The sequence below is a fragment of the Dipodomys merriami genome, unplaced genomic scaffold (assembly GCF_024711535.1).
Source record: "Dipodomys merriami isolate MVZ:Mamm:240054 unplaced genomic scaffold, mDipMer1.0.p SCAF_104, whole genome shotgun sequence".
Taxonomy (NCBI): Eukaryota; Metazoa; Chordata; class Mammalia; order Rodentia; family Heteromyidae; genus Dipodomys; species Dipodomys merriami.
In genome coordinates, this window is record NW_027202316.1 from 4667553 (window position 1) to 4689070 (window position 21518).

Below are 21518 nucleotides of genomic sequence, written 5' to 3' on the forward strand. Positions count from 1 at the left end.
GGAAAGCTGAAGAGGAAGTAAGCACAGGAAAAGATGCTCCTCCTCCGTAAATGGAAAAAGACAGACGGCAGCCAAGAGAAGCCAGTGGCAGCCCTGCCCAGGTGCAAAGATCAGCCATACCCATACGACAAGCAGGCATCTGAATGCCCTGCCCTCTGTGGGAGGCTCTGAAGCTGGCAGGGAAAGGCAGTGGCCACCGAAGGGGTGATGGGTGTCACTTCTCCAGCAAGGCTTTTCACATCTATTCTAGATTACATTCTACAATACATACAAGCACACACACACAACACAGCATTATTGTAATGACAAAGTTAAGAAAACAAGGGATTATCTGTAAGAAAATGGGTTAATCATGCCATGGGGACACCACACAAATCCATCTCCAAAATAGTTCTCAGAGGGGAAAAATCACATTACAAAGGGTTTCCTACATTAGGCTACCGATTATGTAAATCTCCCCCTCCCCTCTCTCTGTCTGAATCTCTGTCTCTCTCATCTGCTGTGGGGTTTGAACTCAGGGCCTGGGCACTGTTCCAGCTCTACTGCTGTGTATTCTGGCGGTTAACTAGAGATAAGAGTTTCACAGACTATCCTATAGAGGCTGGCTTCAGACTAGGATCCTCAGATCTCAGCTTCCTAAGTAGCGAGGATTACAACACCAGCATCCAGCTAATGATATAAATTTGAAAGCCCAAACAATTCTATATAGTATCAATGAATATGTACCTATGTATAAAACCTATCAAACATTCATGAGAATCATATTCATCAAGCTAGGCACCAGTATCTCACTCCTGTGATCCTAGCTATGCTGGAGGCATAGATCAGGAGGATAGCATTTTTGACAGTCTGGGAAAAACATGTTACTAAGATTCTATCTCAACAGAAAAATCTGGTGTGTTGATGCATGCTTGTCACCCCATCTACTATGGGAAGTATAAACAGGAGGATCATGGCCCAGGCTGGCCCAGGCCAAAAGAGAGGCCTTATGCTAGAAGTAACTAGAACAAAAGGGATGAGAAGCATGGCTTAAGTGGCAGAGTACCTGTCTGCACAGTCATGGACATACAGTACCTCTTTTCAAGGTGGAGCAAGATCTCCACCCTTGGCTCTCTCCTCACTCCACCCACCTAACTGATTACTTTCTTTCATCCCTCCTCTTCCTTTAGGATTTTTTTCTCATGTCTATCTCTTGTGTCTGACCTCGGGGTGTTGTACTAGCCATTAAATGGTTATTGTAGGGCAACTGAAGGACAAAGGAGAGAAGATCTACATGTGATTTTGACCTTGAGGAGCAGAGTAATTCTTTTCAAAGTAGAAAGACATCCTTTACCCTTCATCAAACCATGATGGGTTCTAACACACATTGTCAAAACAGAGAATAAAATACAATACAGACTAAAAATATCTACAACAATAGTTTCATCAATCTTTAATGTTTCCTTACACATAATCTTGACCCTATACACACATCCACACACATATGTGCACGTGTACACACTCACAATGTACACATTGTGTCATCAGTCCAAAACTTTGAAAAGCAGAGGCTAACAGTTCCTTTAAAAAAATACAACAGGGGCTGGGAAGTTGGTTCAGTGGTAGAGCGCTTGCCTTGCATGCATGAGGCCCTGGGTTCGATTCCTCAGCACCACATAAACAAAAAGAAAAAAGCCGGAAGTGGCGCCGTGGCTCAAGTGGTAGAGCGCTAGCCTTGAGCTGAAGAGCTGAGGGACAGCACCCAGGCCCAGAGTTCAGGCCCCACGACCGGGACCCAAAAAAAAAAAAAATACAACAAAGCATAAAAATGACCAGAATTGTGCTTTGAAGATTTGCAAGTAAGTTTCTAAACATTTGTGAGGAGTAGCAGAGCCAAGCTTAAAACTAATCTTGTATACTGATAGCAACTTTTAGTCCCCCCCCACCTTGTTAGTTGCTAGCATCATTGCAGAAAAACAAGAGCCTGTCTTTGAGAGCAGCCTACGTGTCACTCTTTATGCACCCTGAGCCTCAATGTTTTAGTAGCTGAGTCAATGTATTCATTGGTTTAATAGCTGAACTGGAGAACATGGAATTATCATGACCTCTGGCATTTATCTTTACTTGCAATTCTAGAAGCAGCCCTATCTTACCAAACACTAGCAAGGAAGCCCAACCAAGCAAAGTCAGCTGCCTGTGTAATCATTCTGTTATAGCTTGTACCCAACAGACAGTGGTCAACATTAAATAACATGTCATAAAACCCACTGACATCTGAGTAATGCTGGTGGCGGTCACTGCCCTTCTTCTCCCCCCTCAACTGATGTCTAGCTTCTAGCTTCACTCTGAAATAAGCACATAGGCTTCCAACTCCTCTCTGAAGCAAAAGCACCCAACGAAAATTATAGCCTCCATCCCTTCCTCAAACTCTTCATTAGAAAATTCTGGAAATGTTTTCAGAGACTTCAGAAAGTCCACTGCCAGTTTGAGTCACTACAAGCAGCTTCAGCAGGATAGGGTAGCATGGATGGGATAGGGAATGGCAGCTGAAGGCCAAAGTCAGGGCTGGATAGCACCTGGGGAAGTCAGGACAATTGAAGGGGGGGCACGTGCACACAAATGTGCACATGTGTATGCATGTGTTCGATTTTCACAAAGTGTACTTGATGGATTAAGACTGAGTAAAGGAAGCCTAGAAGAAATATGTACCATTCTATCCTGCGCACGCTCTGAGAACTAGAAGCCAATGACTCATTATCCTGCCCTTGGCTGGGGAAAATCCAGTATCTTCTGAAAGATTATATACTACTAAATATCTTTTGAATTTCTGATAAGAAAAATGCCAATGTAGGTTGTAGTGACTTAGCTCAGTATCTTTCCTGTTTGGAAAATGGTTGCTAATCTGAATTTGTGCCCTTCCAAACCCACGTACAAGTCCAGTTGTTTCTTAGTTATTGGAAAATGTGTCAGGTGAATAGAGTGCCTTTTCTAAAATTTTATTTTATTGTAAAGGTGATATATAGAGGGGTTACAGTTATATAAGTAAGGCAATTAGAACATTTCTCTTCAACAGTGTTAGGGGTCAGGGGGAATACAATCAAGGTTTCTAAGCCAGTGCCTATGTTTTCCTTGGTGGAAACTCTGAAGTATTTTTGTAAACTCACAAATCTGTTTCTCTGTGTCTACTGATTCTCAGAGCCCACTGTGTGAAATCAAGAACTGAAGGAAGGTAAGCCACACGAATACTAATGGACCCTAGACCAGGGTGAAAGAGAGAAAAACTCACTTTCACAGAATTGTGCAAGCACAGAAGTTGGGAGGAAATTCTCTCTCCCCCAATCACAATTTGGTCTCTAGCATTAACAAAAGAACTGGACGTGGGCCATAGAGGCTAGCTCTGATGAGTGAACAATGAAAACTAAGAGATTGTATATTAAAAGTAGACATTAGATTCTTTGCTACCTTTGAACTTGGTTAACTGTTCCCATTGTTTGTTTTGTTTGGTGATAGGTTTATATACACTTTAAGGCATGAGGTGATCTCTGTATTTATTTCCCTACCAACCATTATTGCCACAAGAGATAAGTTTCCACAAGTGACCACATTTCCTAAAATACATCGCTTATTTCAAATAAAAGCTGTTTATATCCATGGGACAAGATTTACTTATGATGTTATAACATAAGTAAAAAAACCTGCAGTCAATATCAGTCCAGCACGGATTTTATATGTTCATGAATCCTAATGTATTTATTTTTTCTGTTATTTTTTTTCATCAGTTGTGAGAAGTATAGGCAAACTAACTCCCAAGCACTGATTTAGGATGTAAGAGGAATCCTAAGATGGATTTGCATGCTCCCCAACTCCTCCACTGTGCAAATGAGAATGATAACTGAATTAACCATCATACAGAATTGATTAAGCAATTGATTGTGCTTTTTTATCTTACAAAGAAATGGCAAGGCATGCAACCAATAATCTTTGAACACATACATAGCATGTACAAGGAACCAAGTAAGACATTAGGGAGGAACATATAGGGTTGTTTTTCATTGTGGTTACTGTTTTCTTTTATTGTTATTGTTATGTTTTGTGTGTGTGTGTGTGTGTGTGTGTGTGTGTGTGTGTGTGTGTGTGTGTTGGTCCTAGGCCTGAACTCAGGGCCTAGGCCCTTTTCCTGAGATTTTTGTGCTCAAAGCTACCACTCTACCACTTAAGTCATATCTTCTTATTTTGTTTTATTTTTCAATCATCAGGCAGAATCCTATTGAGGACAAAATACAAATCACACAGTGACACAGTAATTCAGCATAATAATGAAGACATGTGTGTCCTGCTAAGTTAACCAGGAACCCCAGAGACAAAAGACTAAAAAAAACAATGATTCCCACAGACTCGGAGAAAAGTGGTAGAGATCTAGCAGATGATAAATTTAAAAAAATAATTGCCAAATTGGAGCAAAGATAATTCAAAAGACAAAAAGGCAAGGTTTCTGGTAACCTAGCCAACCTAGGATCCAAAGGGATACTATGGTTTGAACATGTTCTCCAAAGTTCCTATGTGGGAAATATAATCTGCAAATAACAGACTGGGGCAGGAAGGTGGGGTCCAAAGCAGGATGATGAGGTGCAGAGACCTGATCTGAGGAGTGCTGGAGGTTGGTACAACAGGAGTGGCTGTGCACATAGGTAGTGGAGTGAGTGGCTTCCTGGAAAAGCCAGTTCACCCTAATCTAGCCTTTTCTTGTATGTGCTTTCCTGCAATTCCATTTACTTCTATGACTGCTGCAACAAGAAAGCCCTCACTTGAAACATGTGGTCTCCTGACCTTGACCCTCCTAGTCTCCGACCTCCAAAAAACAAATGATTCAGAAGTTGTGGTCTCCTGCTTAAGCAGGAGAAAATAGATTAAGACAGGAAAGGGAGATGGCTGTCCTGAAATGTGGTTATTTTCCTGTCTGTTGTCTCTTCATCCTCTGTACCTAGTCTGAAATGGAACAGGAGAGGAAGAAGGAAGGGAGGTGGAACTGAATTCCAAGTTAGGAAAATTACACCAGGGAGACAAAGCAAGTGTACTTGGAGAATATTAACATGGTTGGAGAAAGCTGAAGTGAACAGCGAATAAACCTGAAGAGATTCACTGGGGCTAGACAGTGATGTCCACCCTACGTAAGAAGGCTAGATTCCAGTCTCCCTACAACAGTGGACACCAATCACAATGAGTCCCCAGCTCAGGAAGTAAAAAGGAAGGGTGTGCCTAGAATCCAGTGAGGAAGCACAATGTGGTTGTTCACTTCCTGTAGGAACTGGAGGAAAGAACCAGAGGCTGGTCACAACTCCTTCCAGAAGGCTTCAAACACACCTACCCCCGCCCACACCTCCTAAAATGTCTCATCACTGGGCTTAGTGGCCTGAATGGGATCTCATTCTACTTTTAAGTCTGAGAGCTAGTGCTTAGAAGATAAAGAAATACACTGGTAAAAATATCATTAATAAATAAAGCACTGCAGAAACTGAAAACACATTAGGAACAATGGCTAACATTCATCATCTGTAATCTCAGGTACTCCGGAAACTAATTGAGAGACTCAAAGTTCAAGGCCAGCTTGAGCCACCCCCCCCCAACTCTTCCAATAAAAAGCTGTGCAGGGTGGTGTGTGGCCATCATCCCAGCTATATGGGATGCTTGGCTAAGTATAAATGTGTGGTCCAGGCAAGCCCTTGCCAAAAAGTGAGAGCCTACTCAGAAAATAAATAAAGGAAAAAAGGGCTAGGAGTATGACTCAAGTAAGAGAACACCTGCTTATCACCAAGCGGAGTTCAAATTCCAGCACCATCAAAAAAGATAAAATAAAAATGAATAGCCACCAGTGTATACTCTACCTGGCTAGATTAAAAGATGTGTGAATTCTGTCTCAACAACCCTGCTTTAATAAGAGTTTAAAGACTATTCTGAAGATTTTTCAATATATGTAGAATCAGAATGGTCAAAGTATAAACCTAAGTGATTTGAAAACCATAGCCCCAATAATCTCGCCAATCCTGATGCCTTCAGTAATCAGCAGTACCAATGAATCAACCCCTAGACTCAAAACTCTAGGTAGTGAGAATGTGTCCTAAATTCTCTTTCTCATCCCAGCACATAGGAACTTGTCAAATCTGGCAAATAAATTGTTCCTCCTTTACAGCCTTGACCAGATCTATCTGCAAACATGACAGACATTTTTAACTTATTTTTCTGTGAATATGTTAGAAGCATTTGGTATTTAAAATCAGGGCTAACTTTATCCTGTTAGAAGTCAAGAGGAAGTTATAATTAGATATAAGTTAGATAACTATTTATTAACATTACATCATTTGAGCAAAACACTTCATCAAGAAGATATCTCTGTGGGAAGAAATAAACACTTTTCCTCACATTAGTGTATTACCAGAGCCCTAAGCCAAGCTATCAAAGAACTAAGTCAAAGGTTTTTTAAAGGGAGACAATGCAGGACTATGACTTGGTCCCATTTTTCCTTAGAATCAAAACTATTACCTAGTTGAATACTAGTGCCTATAATGTACCTATAATCCTAGCTAATCAGGAGGCTGAGATATGAGGATTCAGGTTCCAAGCTAGACACTCTTACCTCCAATTAACTAACAAAAAGCCAGAAGTAGAGTGTTAGCCTTGATCAACTGATGACTTTAAAGGCTCCATTTATCCTTTCTCCTTGCTTCTGGAACAGAACTTGAACTTACATATAACTAAATTTTACCTTCCTCTAATGCATGCATGCGTGGGGGGAGGAGGGGCCTGGGACTTGAACTCAGGGCCTGAGCTCTGTCCCTTAGCCTTTTTGCTCAAGACTAGTGTTTTACTACTTGAGCTATAGCTCCCCTTCTGGCTTTTTGATGGTTAATTGGAGATAAGGATCTCATGAAGTTTCTTGTCCAGGCTGGCTTTGAACTGCAGTCTTCAGATCCTTTCCTTCTGAGTAGCTAGGATTACAGGCATGAGCCACCAGCTCCTGGTCTCTGAGGCTTTTACTTGCAATCTATACTTCTGTAGACTGCTACTTAACATGCCATTTCTCTCATTGAACTGAAAAGCTCCAGTTCATGGACCAATACACAAATGAAGGTTTTTGGCAAAGGAGCTTGGATAACATGAAAAAAGCAAGGGAGATGCCTTCCTGGTAATAATAGAAGAGAATTGAAGAAGAGAATCAATAACTATAAGGTGGGAGAATATCACCTCTTTGAGGTACTAGAGCAATTTTTTCTCCAACAGAAGGAGGGAAACCACCTCATATATGCGTCAAAATCAGTAACTAATGGCACACGCAAGTTTCAAACATGAATCACTGGTTTCCGTGGTGATGCAAATATTGCCTAACAACTCACTGGTCAGTAAGTAACCAAGAAGACAGCAAGGAGGAAATTCAGGAATGGAACGAGGTCTCTATTTTCAGGAATATTTGCAAGAGCCTATATGAACCTACAGAATACTACAAGATAGCCCAGCTTCCACTGCACAGAGGCAAGATTTACCAGCCTCTCCTGCTCTGTGTGAGTCCAGCTCTTTGTCACACACAAACACACACAAAGCTAGAACCAGGAACAGCTGCAAAGGAAGTGATGACATTTTATTTACAAACACAGGGTTACAGTTAGAAACACAAGTCTCTAATCTTTCTCTGCTACTTCCCGCTGAGACCTGATGGCACATTTAGATGCTCTGTCCCTTTCAAACTAAACAAAACAATTTTCAGGCTAGACACAGGGCACATGGTTCAAGTGGTATAGCACCTGCCTATCAAGTGTCAAGCCCTAGGTTCAAATCCCAGTAATGCCTTGAGATAATTTCTCAGTAAAAAACAGGATTTTACAAAAAATAACTATGATATCCCTTAGAAGCATGTTTTCTCTTCGTCTGAATAGATTGGATTTTGTAAGAAGGTATGAATTTATTTAGCGTTGCAATAGTAAAGGTAATGAATGGGAATGCATATATATGCCCCAAAATCAAATTCGGTGATAACTTCTGACCAGCGTACACCATCCCTTGTACACAGGGGCCCCCGCTACACAGAAAAGAGACCACAGAGCAAACACTTTCTTTGAGTAGTGTCTGGATTGCCTCCAACAGAATCTCCTAGAGGATTCTCTAAACTAAAAATCCTAACACATAAACAATGTCTAAATCTAGAGTGCAGGCCTGCTCACTCAGAATCTCTGGGGCTGAGATTTGAAAATCTAGACTGTAATACTTGTGTTCAGAAGTCTGGGGACCCCATAGTTAGCAATCCAGGATAAACTAAGGCCCCTAGACCACTAGGACAGAAGACAGGGCAATGGGGCGGGGAGGCAGGGGAGAGGGGACGCAAGCCAGGATTCATCAGTCAAAAGAAAGATTGATCTGACCACAACTCAATATAAAAACTAAGTCAAACTACACAGATTGTGTGTGTGAAACAAATATTTCACAAACAACACAGGTAATATATTCTCTGAACTAGTTATTCTATTTTTATAGTCCTGTCACTAACTGAAAATTGATCTCAGTTTAGTTTATTTATAGCCTCTATCTCACAAATAAGATGTAGTATAAAATTAGTGAAAACGACTGAGAAAGTGGTACAAACGGAAAGTAAAGCCAGAAAACTAAAGGCTGATGGAATGAATCAACAGCAAATCTAAATGCAACAAGGGAATCTAGTCTTCTAACTCTCAGCTTTCCAGCTATCAGGGTAAAGAGAAAAACATGATCAATTACAAACATTCTAGTATGCATCTGGGAAGAACAAAGCAATGGCTAAGAAGCATTTCCAGGACTCTGGCCAGCCTTCCACACGCTAATCAAATGTTCCCCACACTCTTCAGGGTGCAGAAAGTAAAACACAAGTAGGGGTCACATCTTTTTCTGCTGTTCTCACCTTCCAAGCCTTAGATTACCTAATTCATCCTCTACCCAGAGTACTTTGCACTCACATCCCTCCCAGTGAAGGCTACCATATTACAAAGACATTCCCTGGGGGCTTCCTCTCTCCACATAGTCATCACCCACAAATACAGTACTGGCTCCTCTGCATTTCAGTGAGTTTGTCCTAAATATGAGCTGAATGCTAATCCATTCTAGATATTTCCATAAAATCCTTGAAGCACAAAAATCAAATCTCAACTCTTGACTGCTGAGTCAAGTAAGTGACACTGGTATAGTTGTGTGATCTCAATGATCCGGCCTCTCATCCATTATATTAACTTGTGAGAAACAAAAAATCAATAAACAGGGGCTGGGAAGGTGGCTCAGTGGTAGAGCATTTGCCTTGCATGCATGAGGCCCTCAGTTCGATTCCTCAGCACCATATAAGCAGAAAAAGCCAGATGTGGGGGCTGAGACTCAAGTGATAGAGTGCTGGTCTACAGCTGAAGAACTGGGGGACAGCACCCAGGACCACAGTTCAGGCCCCACAACCGACAAAAAAAAAATCAATAAACAAACATAAATTTGCTTGGCTCAGTGCGCCTGGTACCTATTAATGCTAGATTCCCCTTTGCCCATCAGAGATCTTTTGGGTACTAAGTTTCCTTGCTTCTAGGTCCATTTATTGTCTTCACAAATCACTCCAAATTCAAGCTTCCTAAAGAGTGTGAAGATCACCCAGGAAAAAAGTTGGTTTCCAACAGTCATAAGCAAGTGACTATAAAGTGCCACATGTGACAAGATTTCCTGTCACTGTTCTAAGCATTTAAAAAAATAATAACACAGGGGAAACTGAGTGCTGCTACCTCACTCTTGTAATCCTAGTTACATCACATTTCAAAGCCAACCCAGGCAGTAAAGTCAGTGAGAGTGTTACCTCCAATAAACTACCAAAAAAACCAGAAAGGGAGCTGCAGCTCAATTTGTAGAGCATTAGCATTGAGCCAAAGAAACTCAAAGACAGCACCTGGGCCAAGACCAGGGGAAAGAAATTAAGGAGAAAATAAAAATCTGAGGCAAGAGAACAAACTTAAGTCATCCAGTATAAAGTAAATTCTCTAACCCAGCAATATTTAATTGTTAAAAAGGAAATATATATTTGGTAGCAGGATTCAGAAACATACTTAGTCTTTACTCTTGAATAGATTAACTACTTTCTTATAAGAAGTAGTAGAAGGGTTTTTTTTGCTGTTTTTATTTTGATTTTATTTTTCTTGGGGTCAGGTCATGGGGCCTGAACTTTCCTTCAGCTCTTCAGCTCAAGGCTAGCGCTCTACCACTTGAGCCACAGCGCCACTTCCGGCTTTTTTTCTTTTTACTTATGTGGTGCTAAGGAATCAAACCCAGGGCCTCATGCATGCAAGGCAAGCGCTCTACCACTGAGCCACCTTCCCAGCCCTGATTTTTTTTTGTAGAACCTATTTTCATGGATGGTAAAGACATAAAAAATGTAGCATGCTAGGCCCTACACAGAAGAAACCCCTTACTCTGTGTACTGTCCTTCAGTGTAAGTATCCCAGATTAAACAATGTGACTGGCCTACCTTTTCTGTGATATAGAAGTTTGAACTGTCAGCATGTTGCAGGGCAAAGCACTCATGGTTGGCAAGAGATGACCTACAAAACATAGCATAAGTGATCAGAGAAACAAAAGTGCTCGTCTTCATTTTTATTCGTTCTACAGGGGTGAGGTGAATTACATTCACTATGATTAGAATGGAGTCAGTCTCAAATAGGCACAATGGGGTCTCTAAAGAAAATGGCTTTAACTCACCTGTTACCCTAAGACCAACAGTCCTTTCCTCTCTGAAGTTCCTAGACCAAGGCTACTGCTCACCTCTAAGCATTTCATCAAGGCTTGGGGGGGGGGGTGGGGTGGAGGGACTTAAATTGTGAGTGGCAACATTCTTCATTTTGAAGAATTGAGGCAAAGAAATGATAGCAAGGTAAATGGCAGCAATTTAAACGTGTGAGAATTAGCACATTGCCAATTGTCACTGAATTCTTTAACTCACAATCAGTTCACCCCACACAGATTGGAACACACTAAGTATGGCAAGTCTTCTCTAACATCCCCTAATACTCTATTCACAATTCTGCTTTACAAGTCAAGAAATACCATGTGACTTTCCAATGTGCCCTTCCTCAGGATGGTCAGAACAACCCAGAGGGAGGAAAGGCGCGTCAGTCAGTGGGAAAATTCCACAAAACACACAATAACCCACGGACTTGTCTGTTAATTCTTCCACAGGAGCCTGTGGGATGCTTTCAGTGTATGTCAGATGGAGTGTGTATTTAACTCTTAGGAACATTTAGTCTAAAGGTTCCCTGCTTGGAAGGATGAAAGGAACATGAGTGTTCAAAAGAATTAATACCAACCCTCTGCACATACGGAGCCAGACATTCCATGCTTTCTATTCTTCAAGGAGTAAGGGAAAGATTTTGGCGGAGAAAGAAGGGTAATTCTCACAAGGTAATTCTTTGTGACTAGGTAGGTCACATGAAGAGTTACGAATAAGATTTATGGTTATCATTTATTTATAGGATTATGGATAATATTCTATCCCTCCAGCGGAAATACTCTATGTTCCTGCCAATGTATGGACTAAATGCTTCAGAAGAATCTTTGCAACACTTACCCATCACACACTTCCTTGATTATTGCAGACATGTTTTTTCCTGCAAAATAACAAAAAAAGGAAATATTGTGGTTTCATTCCATCATTTTAACTGAATAAAATAAAGCCACGTTAAGTTAAAAAAAAAAAAAAACAACCTCTTGGCAAGGAAAATTTACATTTAGTATTCTTAGTTCTGAGTGAACTCTTACATTTTTAGGGGCTTGAACTCTAGGCCTGGGCGCTGTCCCTGAGTTCTTTAACTCAAGGTGAGTGATCTACCACTTGAACCACAGGGCCACTTCCAGTTTTCAGGTGGTTAATTGGAGATAAGAGTCTCAAGGACGGGGCTGGGAAGGTGGCTCAGTGGTGGAGCACTTGCCTTGCATGCTCAAGGCCCTGGGTTCGATTCCTCAGCATCACATAAGAAAAAAGCTGGAAGTGGCGCTCTGGTGCAAGTTGTAGAGTGCTAACCTTGAGCTGAAGAGCTGAGGGACAGCGCCCAGGCCCAGAGTTCAGGCTCCACGACCGGACCCCCCCCAAAAAAAAGGGAATCTCAAGGGCTTTGCTGCCTAGGCTGGCTATGAACCATGATCCTCACAGCTCAGCCTCCTGAGTTACTAGGATTACAGGCATGAGCCATCAGCACCTGGCTATACTTAACATTATTGATTGTACAAAGTATATAGCATATTTAAATTTTGCCTTGTTAAAGTTGAGACACAAATACACTTTATTCAAAGATCTACCATGCAAGGAGAAACCTGCAAGTTCAAGGAATAACCAGAATAAAGCAAGCAGCCAACTGGCTTTATAAAGACAAGGCTGGATTCATGAGATTCTTTGAAGAATGTGGCAAATGGGACATGAGATGTTGCAAAATTGTTCCTGCAAAGTACACAGGATTCTTCTCCCAAGTGTGGCCCCATTAAACGTCAATCTCACAGCATGTTTGGGCTCATACACTGGAGTAATGTGAGCAGGACTCCATGTGCCACCGTGTCAACTGGCGCTGACCACAGCTGTGCTCCGGTCCTCACAGCCACACTTGTGCTCAGCCTGTCCCCCCGAGTGAAGGAACGCAGTGAGGAAACATTCGCTTGCCCAGAGATCTCCAAACTCTTTCTGTTTGGGATGTGGACAGACACAGTCTCCAAGATCAGAGAGGACTGTGTCCACCAAGAGAACAAATCACAGATGAGAAATGGATGGTGAAGACAGGAAGAGAAAACCAAGAAATGTAATTCATGATCCAGGATTTTCAGATATGCCCATCAAGAAAATCATATTTACATATGTACTATATATATGCATAATCTTATGTATACATATATATGTGTTGTATGTGTATATATGTATCAATGTATCAATGTAGAAGCATAGTCTATGCCTGCCTCTCTGACAGTAGGGTTAGTTCACTTCCTAGCTCTGTCAACTTGTCTGCATTGTCATCCAGCACTTCCTTAGTTTGCCCCACTAGCAGTCATGCAGACTGAACTTCTGCATCGCTCAGGGCTGTTGGGAACTTAAATGGCTATAAATTAAATAGGAATTAATTTGTCAAACTGAAACGTCCCAGAAAGGGAGAGGCCTCCTTTTTCCTCTCCTGATACTCAAAGAGCTTTTTATCCCCAGAATATACTTGTGTGGAAACAATGTCACTCCATCTGCTCTACTGGGGAATTTTGAGCACTGTCCATAGAGTCTTCCCCCAGGACTCCTGTAGCTCCTGTGCAATTCCTCACCTCATTGTGCAGCAGGTGACCTACACTTCGCTACCTCAACATGATCAAGACAGTATCTGCCTCTGCCCAGAACTCTGCTAAACACAGTTCCTGAGAGAAGAGAAAACAAGAATATCTGTGTTTTCACATTTTTAATTTATTTAAGTATTTTTTGTCTGTGTTTATTTTAGTTGTTGCCTAGGCCTTTACCTATTCATGGGGTAAGACTCAGACACGGTACAGACCAGAGGCACATGAGTGTCTAATGTTTAATTATCCACTCACAGAACTGGCCTGTTCACTGGCACATTTATGCTAGCTATTTTCAAACATTTAACTAATCCTTTTTGCTACTTTTTATTAGCACACATGTATATAATACAGGGGGATTTCATTACTATATTCCATAGATGGACAACACAGTGGACTTTGAGCAAGTTCACCCCTTGTTTTATTTACATATTTATTTATTTATTCATTCATTCATTCATTCATTCATGTTGTTGGTCGTGGGGCCTGAACTCTGCCTGGGCGCTGTCCCTCAGCTCTTTAGCTCAAGGCTAGCGCACTACTGCTTAAGCCACAGTGTCACTTTCAGTCTTTTGTGCTTATGCGGTGCTGAGGAATCGAACCCAAGGCCTCAACATGCAAGGCAAGGACTCTACCACTGAGCTACTTCCCAACTCCCCCCCCCTTTGTTTTTTTTTTTAAATCACATTCCCTTAACCCCGTTTGCAGTGTTGAGTGGGTTTCATTATTCTAGCTTCTTATATCCCGTATATATGTATATGTATACATATATATATACTAAATGCATATATAAGTACATGTGTGTATATATGTTTGTCTCTATCTATATGTCTATTTGTTCTTCATCTTATACATTACTCCACAGTCCCCATTTATATCCCTGTGCCACCATCAACTACCTTTGACATAATGGGTTAACTTTCATAGTTATTCCTTCTAAACTGGGGGTTTTGTTCAGTGGTACAATATACACTTGTATATGTATGTGGTACTGTGTTCAAAACCCAGCACCAAAAAAAGTTACCTCTTCTATCCAACTTCACTCTTGTACCCATAAACCATGCTCTCTTCACTTCCTCCCCACACCCCATTTTCATGGTCTGTTAATCATCATTCAATTCCCTAGTACCTCGAGACTAACCATTTAGCTTTTACAGGTTAAGTGAAAACATGTGTTGTGTCCTTTTGTTTTTAAGGGGGATTATTTATGTCATTTAACATACTGTCCTTCAAAACTAATCGCTGTAAGTGGGAAGATTCAGGACTGAGGGTTGGAGGGGGCGTTCTTGACATTCTGAGTTGGTTTCCTCTAGAACAAGAATGGAAGTGGTGACAGAGGCCTATAGTGGTACACTCCATGCACAAGTCCTTGGTCTTAGCAAAGATTGGTCAGCTGGTCATGGTTCTCACTGAGAGCAAAGTGGCAGATGAGTTCTCACAATTAAATGTCAGAGAAGCTTTAGGAACAAAACCTCTCCCAGGAGACAACAATTTTGCAAAGACAACACTTTTGTGCTTCTAGCTGCCACACACCTCTCCAGAATGTCAGTATTGGTAAGGTCCATCAGAGACTCTCCCATTGCCAAATATGGCTTCTTGTTCCTCAAAATAAGGTATAAATAAGCAGGCTGGGGTGTAATCTTAAATTACATGGAAGCCACAGATCAGAAGAGGAGACTGTCACTGACGTAGGACGCAAGTTTGAACACCACTGTTCTCCCCAATTTAGTTTTTTAGGTGAGGCTTCCCAGGCATACTGTGAGTTTTAATTAAAGTCTGATTCAGAGATACAGAATCAACTTAAAAAAGACAGATGTAAATCCCCCAACAACAAATCTACCAAAAAACAACTGTCTGATAAATCAGGGACTAAAGACTTAAAGAAAGGGGGCTGGGAAGGTGGCTCAGTGGTAGAGCGCTTGCTTTGCATGCATGAGGCCCTGGGTTCGATTCCTCAGCATCACATAAGCAAATAGAAAAAAGCTGGAAGTGGAACTGTGGCTCAAGTGGTAGAGCGCTAGCCTTGAGCTGAAGAGCTCAGGGACAGTGCCCAAGCCCAGAGTTCAGGCCCTACAACCGGACCCCCCCCACAAAAAAAAAGACTTAAAGAAAGAGCTGGGAAAGAGGCTCAGTAGTAGAGCGCTTGCCTTGCATGCATGAGGACCTGGGTTCGATTCCTCAGCACCACATAAACAGAAAAAACCAGAAGTGGCACTGTGGCTCAAGTGGTGGAGCGCTAGCCTTGAGCTGAAGAGCTGAAGGACAGCAGCTAGGCCCAGAGTTCAGGTCCACGACCGGCAAAAAAAAAAAAAAAAAGATTTAAAGAAAAACGTCTCTGAAGAGGAAATAAGAATGGCCAATAGACACATGAAGAAATGCTCAATTTCTCTAGCCATAAAAGAAATGCAAATCAAAACAACATTGAGACTCCACCTCACCCCAATTAGAATGGCTATAATCAAGAACTCTAATAACAACAGATGCTGGAGGGGATGTGGCTAGAAGGGAACCCTACTGCATTGTTGGTGGGAGAGTAAACATTTTCAACCACTGCGGAAAGCAGTATGGAGGTTCCTCAAAAGATTCTACATAGAGCTCCCCTATGACCCAGCAATCCCACTTTGGGGCATTTACCCAAACAAGGCCATACTAAGGCTACGAGCACAACTATGTTTATTGCAGCATTATTTACCATAACTAAGATATGGAACCAACCCAGATGCCCCTCAGTGGATGAACAGATCAAGAAAATGTGATATATATCTATATGTACATATAGATGTATATGTGTGTATGTATATGTGTGTATGTCTGTGTGTGTGTGTGTGTGTTTGTGTGTCTGTGTGTGTATGTATGCACAATGGAATTCTATGCCTCCATCAGAAAGAATGACATTTCCCCATTTTTGGGGAAATGGAAAGACTTGGAAAAAATTATAATAAAGCACAAAGAACCATAGGTCCCATGGTTTCCCTTATTTGCAATAATTAATACATTTCTAGGACAAGCAGAAAAGATCAAAAACTATATACATATGAACACATGAGATGATGTTAAGCGAAATAGGGACCCCAAGATAGGGATACAAATTTTTTCTTTCTTGCTTGCTATTGTTTCTAACGTATTTATAATGTACTATGTGATTTTTTTTTTGTTTTTTGTATGCTCCTTCCCCATGGTATAACTCCTGTTTTCACTGTATTTGATTCCGGTGCCCTGCGTCTTGCATATACACTTCTCTAATTTGGGGAGGGAAAAGGAAAAAACAAAATGCTTAAATAGGGAAACAGGTTGACCCACTGTACCAATGAGATATACGAGACACTATGTTGAAAACAAACTTTACAACTTCAGCAGGGTTGGGGGGGAAATAGTTGGGGAGGTTGGAGGAAAGGGATGGAAGGGGAAAAACAAAGGAGGAGGCAACAATGCTCAATAGAATATATACTAATTACCTTGCTCATGTAACTGTAACCCCTTTGTACAGTATTTTTACAATAAAAATGTACAAAAAAAGAGGCAGATATCTCTGGGGTTCCATTGTATATAGAATATTCTGAGCGTGGTTATATGACATGAACAAAAACCACCAAATACAAAGCTTAGAGACTCAATATAGAAAGATTAAAGAAAAAACTCAAGGCCACAAGGAATGGTAGCTACCTGAATGTCCACCCTCAGCTTAGCCAATTAAAATGACTGTTATATAAGGACCCTGCAACCTAGCCAATGACTATTACATAAGGACCATGGAGCCTAGCCAATTAAAATGACTGTAGTGCCACTTCCGGTTTTCTGGCAGTTTACTGGAGATAAGAGTTTCATGGACTTTCCTGCCGGGGCTGGCTGTGAACCTCAGATTTCAGCCTCCTGAGTAGCTAGGATTACAGGCATGAGCCATGGCACTGTAGCTCAAGTGGTAGAGTGCTAGCCTTGAGTTGAAGAGCTGAGGGACAGCGCTCAGGCCCAGAGTTCAAGCCCCACTACTGACAAAAAATATATAAAATAAAATGACTGTACGGACAGAGCTTGGCTTTAGGGTCCATTTTCTGGTACTTCTATCTGCTCAAATCAATGTGAGTTCCTCAACCACCCAGACCCTAATGCCAGCAATGTTTTCAGATCTCACCCTGGATATCCATTCTTGTCTTCTTTCATCAATCAGGTCGTGGATCTCATTGTATTATTCTAAGTCTGTGGTTCTGGGTCCCAACACTCTTAAACATCTCACTGTTAGAGCATTTGAACTCTCCTCCATTAACTGATGAAATGTACAAGCATAAGTCATCACACCCAGTTCCCTGGGCCTCCATATGCCCTGGTAGTACAGCAGGTTCTCCCACCTCCCCACCCCACCCCAACACCTTCGCTGGCTCTCTGTGTCTACACTGCAGCCCAAGAGAAGCATGGACTTCTACTTCTATCTTCAATCTCCCCATCCCTTGTCTTGTTATCTGATCTCCTGCCTCTCTCATCTCAACATGGGATGACCATTACAGTACACACACACACACACTGGAGACCAGGAGCTTTTCTTCTGCTTCCCCAACCCCAGGGCCTTTCTGAGCACCAGCCTATCTCCAGTAATGGCTTCCATAAGTTGCTGATGACAGTGTTCAATCAACACAAACTTAACTCTCATGAGCTTTTCAACTCGCCTACAAATGATGATACCCAGGCACATTTCCAGAAAACATCATCAAATCTTGTTTTACATTTACAAGACACCAAGTCTCCTCATCACTCCTTCCATAGGCGCATCTTCCATGCTCACTCCCAGACTCTTACCACCACCTTTGTTCTCAGGATTCCAGCAGCAGATCCCTGAAAACAACCTTGCACCTTGTTGCTCTCATTCACTCCAATCCCATGCTCCCACCCCCCCTCCCCAATTCTCCCCAATTGTGCTTATGCCTCTCTGTTGTTGTAAAATTCAACATGATTTTCAATGAAGATTAGAACATTGAAATCTCTAAGTTTGACCAGAACCTCGTATCGTTTGGTCCCAAGAAATCCTGTTTTATACATACTTCTCATAGGAAAAAGAAAAAATGGAAAAGTCCCTTCACCATACTTATGCCATTTGCTCGACTGAAATGTCCCTGTCCTTCTTTCTGCCCCCCTTGCCACAGTGAGATATTGCTCATAGCAGAGCTATCCTCCCAGCCCTCCCCAGAGAGATGGAACTGTTCTAACTGTACTTAGTACAATAACTGACTCACCCAGGAGGACTTTATATCTCTCCCTTTTCTTCTTGTCCTTGTTCTTCTTGAGAACAAGGCATCTTAATTCATCTCAATGACTTCCTCACCTTCCTTCCTTTGGTCTTGGCTACCACAGTATGTAGGGGCTAATCAAATCGAATCAGAGACTCAGTAGATCTCTGTTAAATAAACAAAAAAAGTCTAGATTTACTCATGTGTGTGTGGGGGGGAGAGTGTCCCTGGGCTTGAACTCAGGGCCTAGGCACTGCCCCTGAGCTTTTGTACTCAAGGCTAGCGATCTACACCACTTGGAGCCACAGCTCCACTTCTAATTGTCTGGTGGTTAATTGGAGATGATAGTCTCATGGACTCTATAGCCCTGGCCAGCTTTGAACCATGATCCTCCAATCTCACCCTCCTGAGTATCTACAATTACAGGCATGAGCCACAGCACCTGACATAATAAAGCAAAATATTTTTAAGGAGAGCTTGAAGCCATCAGCATATTCCCTATCTCCTACCACATGTACCATGTTTCAGTGGCTCTAAACAGCTCCTGCCACAAGCTGGCAGACACACAAAAGCTGTCACTCCACTCTGAACAGAATCAGTCTCCTGGGAATCATGGGAGGTTCAACTTGGAAGAATACTGGGTAGCCTGCAGATGATAAACCAGACACCAGTACCACAGCCATTTCCATGGCTGTTGTACCAAATAGGTGAGCTATTGTGCCCAAGAGCCAACCCTGAGCAAAGCTCCCACACAGACCACACTCATCTAGTCCCACCGCTTTATCTCTGCCTGCATAAAGCCCTCAGGATGACATGAGCTCATTGTCTGACCAGTAAATTCAGTCAGAAATCTTTCCCAGTGATCATATTTGTGAACATTTGCCTAGCACACACAAAAATATTCCTGCCTACCTTGCCAGCTCTTCAAGGCCTGGGGCACCCTGCATAATACATAGCTAGCTTTCTGTAGACTCACTGGGAAATTTGCCTTTCACCTGGGGGAAAGAAAAGGCCTCAAAGAAATTTTGATTACGATGAGCAAACTGGCTCTATTCCCTGTATTCCATAAACCTAAAAAGTGAATTCAATTGGAAAATATTTGGATTTAGAATATTGTATCAAAATTACTTAACTGCTTCAGTAAGTTTTCATAACTCACAAAATCCATAGCTAATTCTTAAACCTTCTGTTTCCAAAGCCGTGTTTTCAGCCTCAAAACAGTTTGTTTTGCAGGACTAGCACGTTAGTGGCCAGGCTTCTATCTAAGCAGTAGTTCCCAAGTCACACTTGTCCCTGCCATTATCCACATGAAGATCAGATTACAGCAGACTAGTCTTTGTTCTTCATTTTAGATGTGTGTGTGTGTGTGTGTGTGTGTGTGTGTGTGTGTGTGTGTGTGTGTGTGTGTGGCATAACCTCCTTGTAGCATACCCACAAGAAGCTTCTAAGACCATCTGTCACCCAATAGTGACTAAGAATTTTTGCTACGTGGGAGTCTGAGAGCTGGAGGATCCCAGGTCAAAGCAAGCATAAGCAGAAAAGTCTAGGAGATGCCTTCTCCCAAAATAACCAGCAAAAAGTTTGGCTAATGGCATGACTCAACTGGTGGAGCATCAATCTATTAGCAGTGAGGTCCAAGCCTTAAGTACTGCCAAGATACACTATATGCTTCCCAATTCTTTTTTCTTGTTTTCCTTTTCCTCCCTACCACAGCCTTGGAGGGCCTGGAATAGTAAGGCCTTATGCATGCTGGGTTTGCACATTATCATCACCTACAACCCCAACACCTAGAAGAAATAAAGCATTGTCGTGTTTCTCCCATCAGAATGGAGGGAAGGTTTCTAGAACAGGTTCAGCTGAGGAATGAAACTGAGAAAGCACTTCTAAAGAGTCTGTCCCTGGACATAAGTGAAGGCCAGACGTGATAACAACACACCCAGTTCTCGGCCAAAGCTTTGATGGATAAGAGTTGAGCCAACTTACTGTAAAAGTGACACACACCAGAGAAAATGGGATTCAGTGGCTAGCAGAAATGTTTCTCTGCTGCTGACCACCTTCCATTGAAAGTATAACTGCTTGAATGTGTGTAGATGTGTGCATCTGACACAGCCAGCACCTACTTATCATGTAGCAATGGAAGAAAGAGTCTCATTCCCCCAAGTCAAAAATGTTCAAGAAGTTAAGTGGTGACTTTCCACTGAAAGAACTAGACCATGAATCCACTGGAAAAGTCTGGGCCATCGTGAGGCAGCATGGATCAGGGTGGGCAGGATTTATGGAGAAACCATCCTACCAAGGCTTACTGGAATTCTTACTGGGGGGGGGATAGGGGGGTCCGGTCGTGGGGCCTGAATTCTGGGCCTGGGCACTGTCCCTCAGCTCTTCAGCTCAAGGCTAGCGCTCTATCACTTGAGCCACACCGCCACTTCGGCTTTTTTTTCTTTTTCCTTATGTGATGCTGAGGAATCGAACCCAGGCCTCAGGCATGCAAGGCAAGCACTCTACCACTGAACCGCCTTCCCAGCCCTCACACATCTTGCTTAACCAAAAAATGTGCAGTCTGCCCCAAACCTTTCAACTGACTCTATTCCCGAGCCACAGGATTCATGAAGGGCCCAGGGAAAAGCCACCTGTGGTTATACATTTTGGTTAAAGAGCCCAAACACACACTAGTGCACACGTGCATACTCGTGCAAACACACACACATACACACATATATACAATTATTTGGAAATGCATTACACTTCAAAATCAAGGCTAATTGTTTGTAGCAGCATGGGGAAAAAAATGGTTCACAAAGGACTTCAGAACCACTGAACACCAGAATCCTAAACTATGCCAATGAACCGAAAATGAAAAGGTTCAGAGGACAGAAGGAAGGAAGGAAGAAAGGAAGGAAGGAAGGAAGAAGGGAGGGAGGGAAAGGAGGGAGGGAGGGAAAGGAGGGAGGGAGGGAAAGGAGGGAGGGAGGGTATGGGGCTGAG

General features: G+C 42.2%; 1 protein-coding gene across 1 annotated transcript in view; it reads right to left on the reverse strand.

Annotated features, from left to right (window-relative positions):
- LOC138811114 (engulfment and cell motility protein 1-like) overlaps nt 1–21518 on the reverse strand; it is a 203869-nt gene that overhangs the window by 173379 nt on the left and 8972 nt on the right. Inside the window, exons 2-3 of the mRNA XM_069998723.1 lie at nt 11585–11624; nt 10490–10562 (exon numbers count right to left, since the gene is read on the reverse strand). Of these exons, the coding sequence (XP_069854824.1) occupies nt 10490–10562; nt 11585–11616 (105 nt within the window). The 5' untranslated portion in view covers nt 11617–11624. The remainder of the gene's footprint in view (nt 1–10489; nt 10563–11584; nt 11625–21518) is intronic.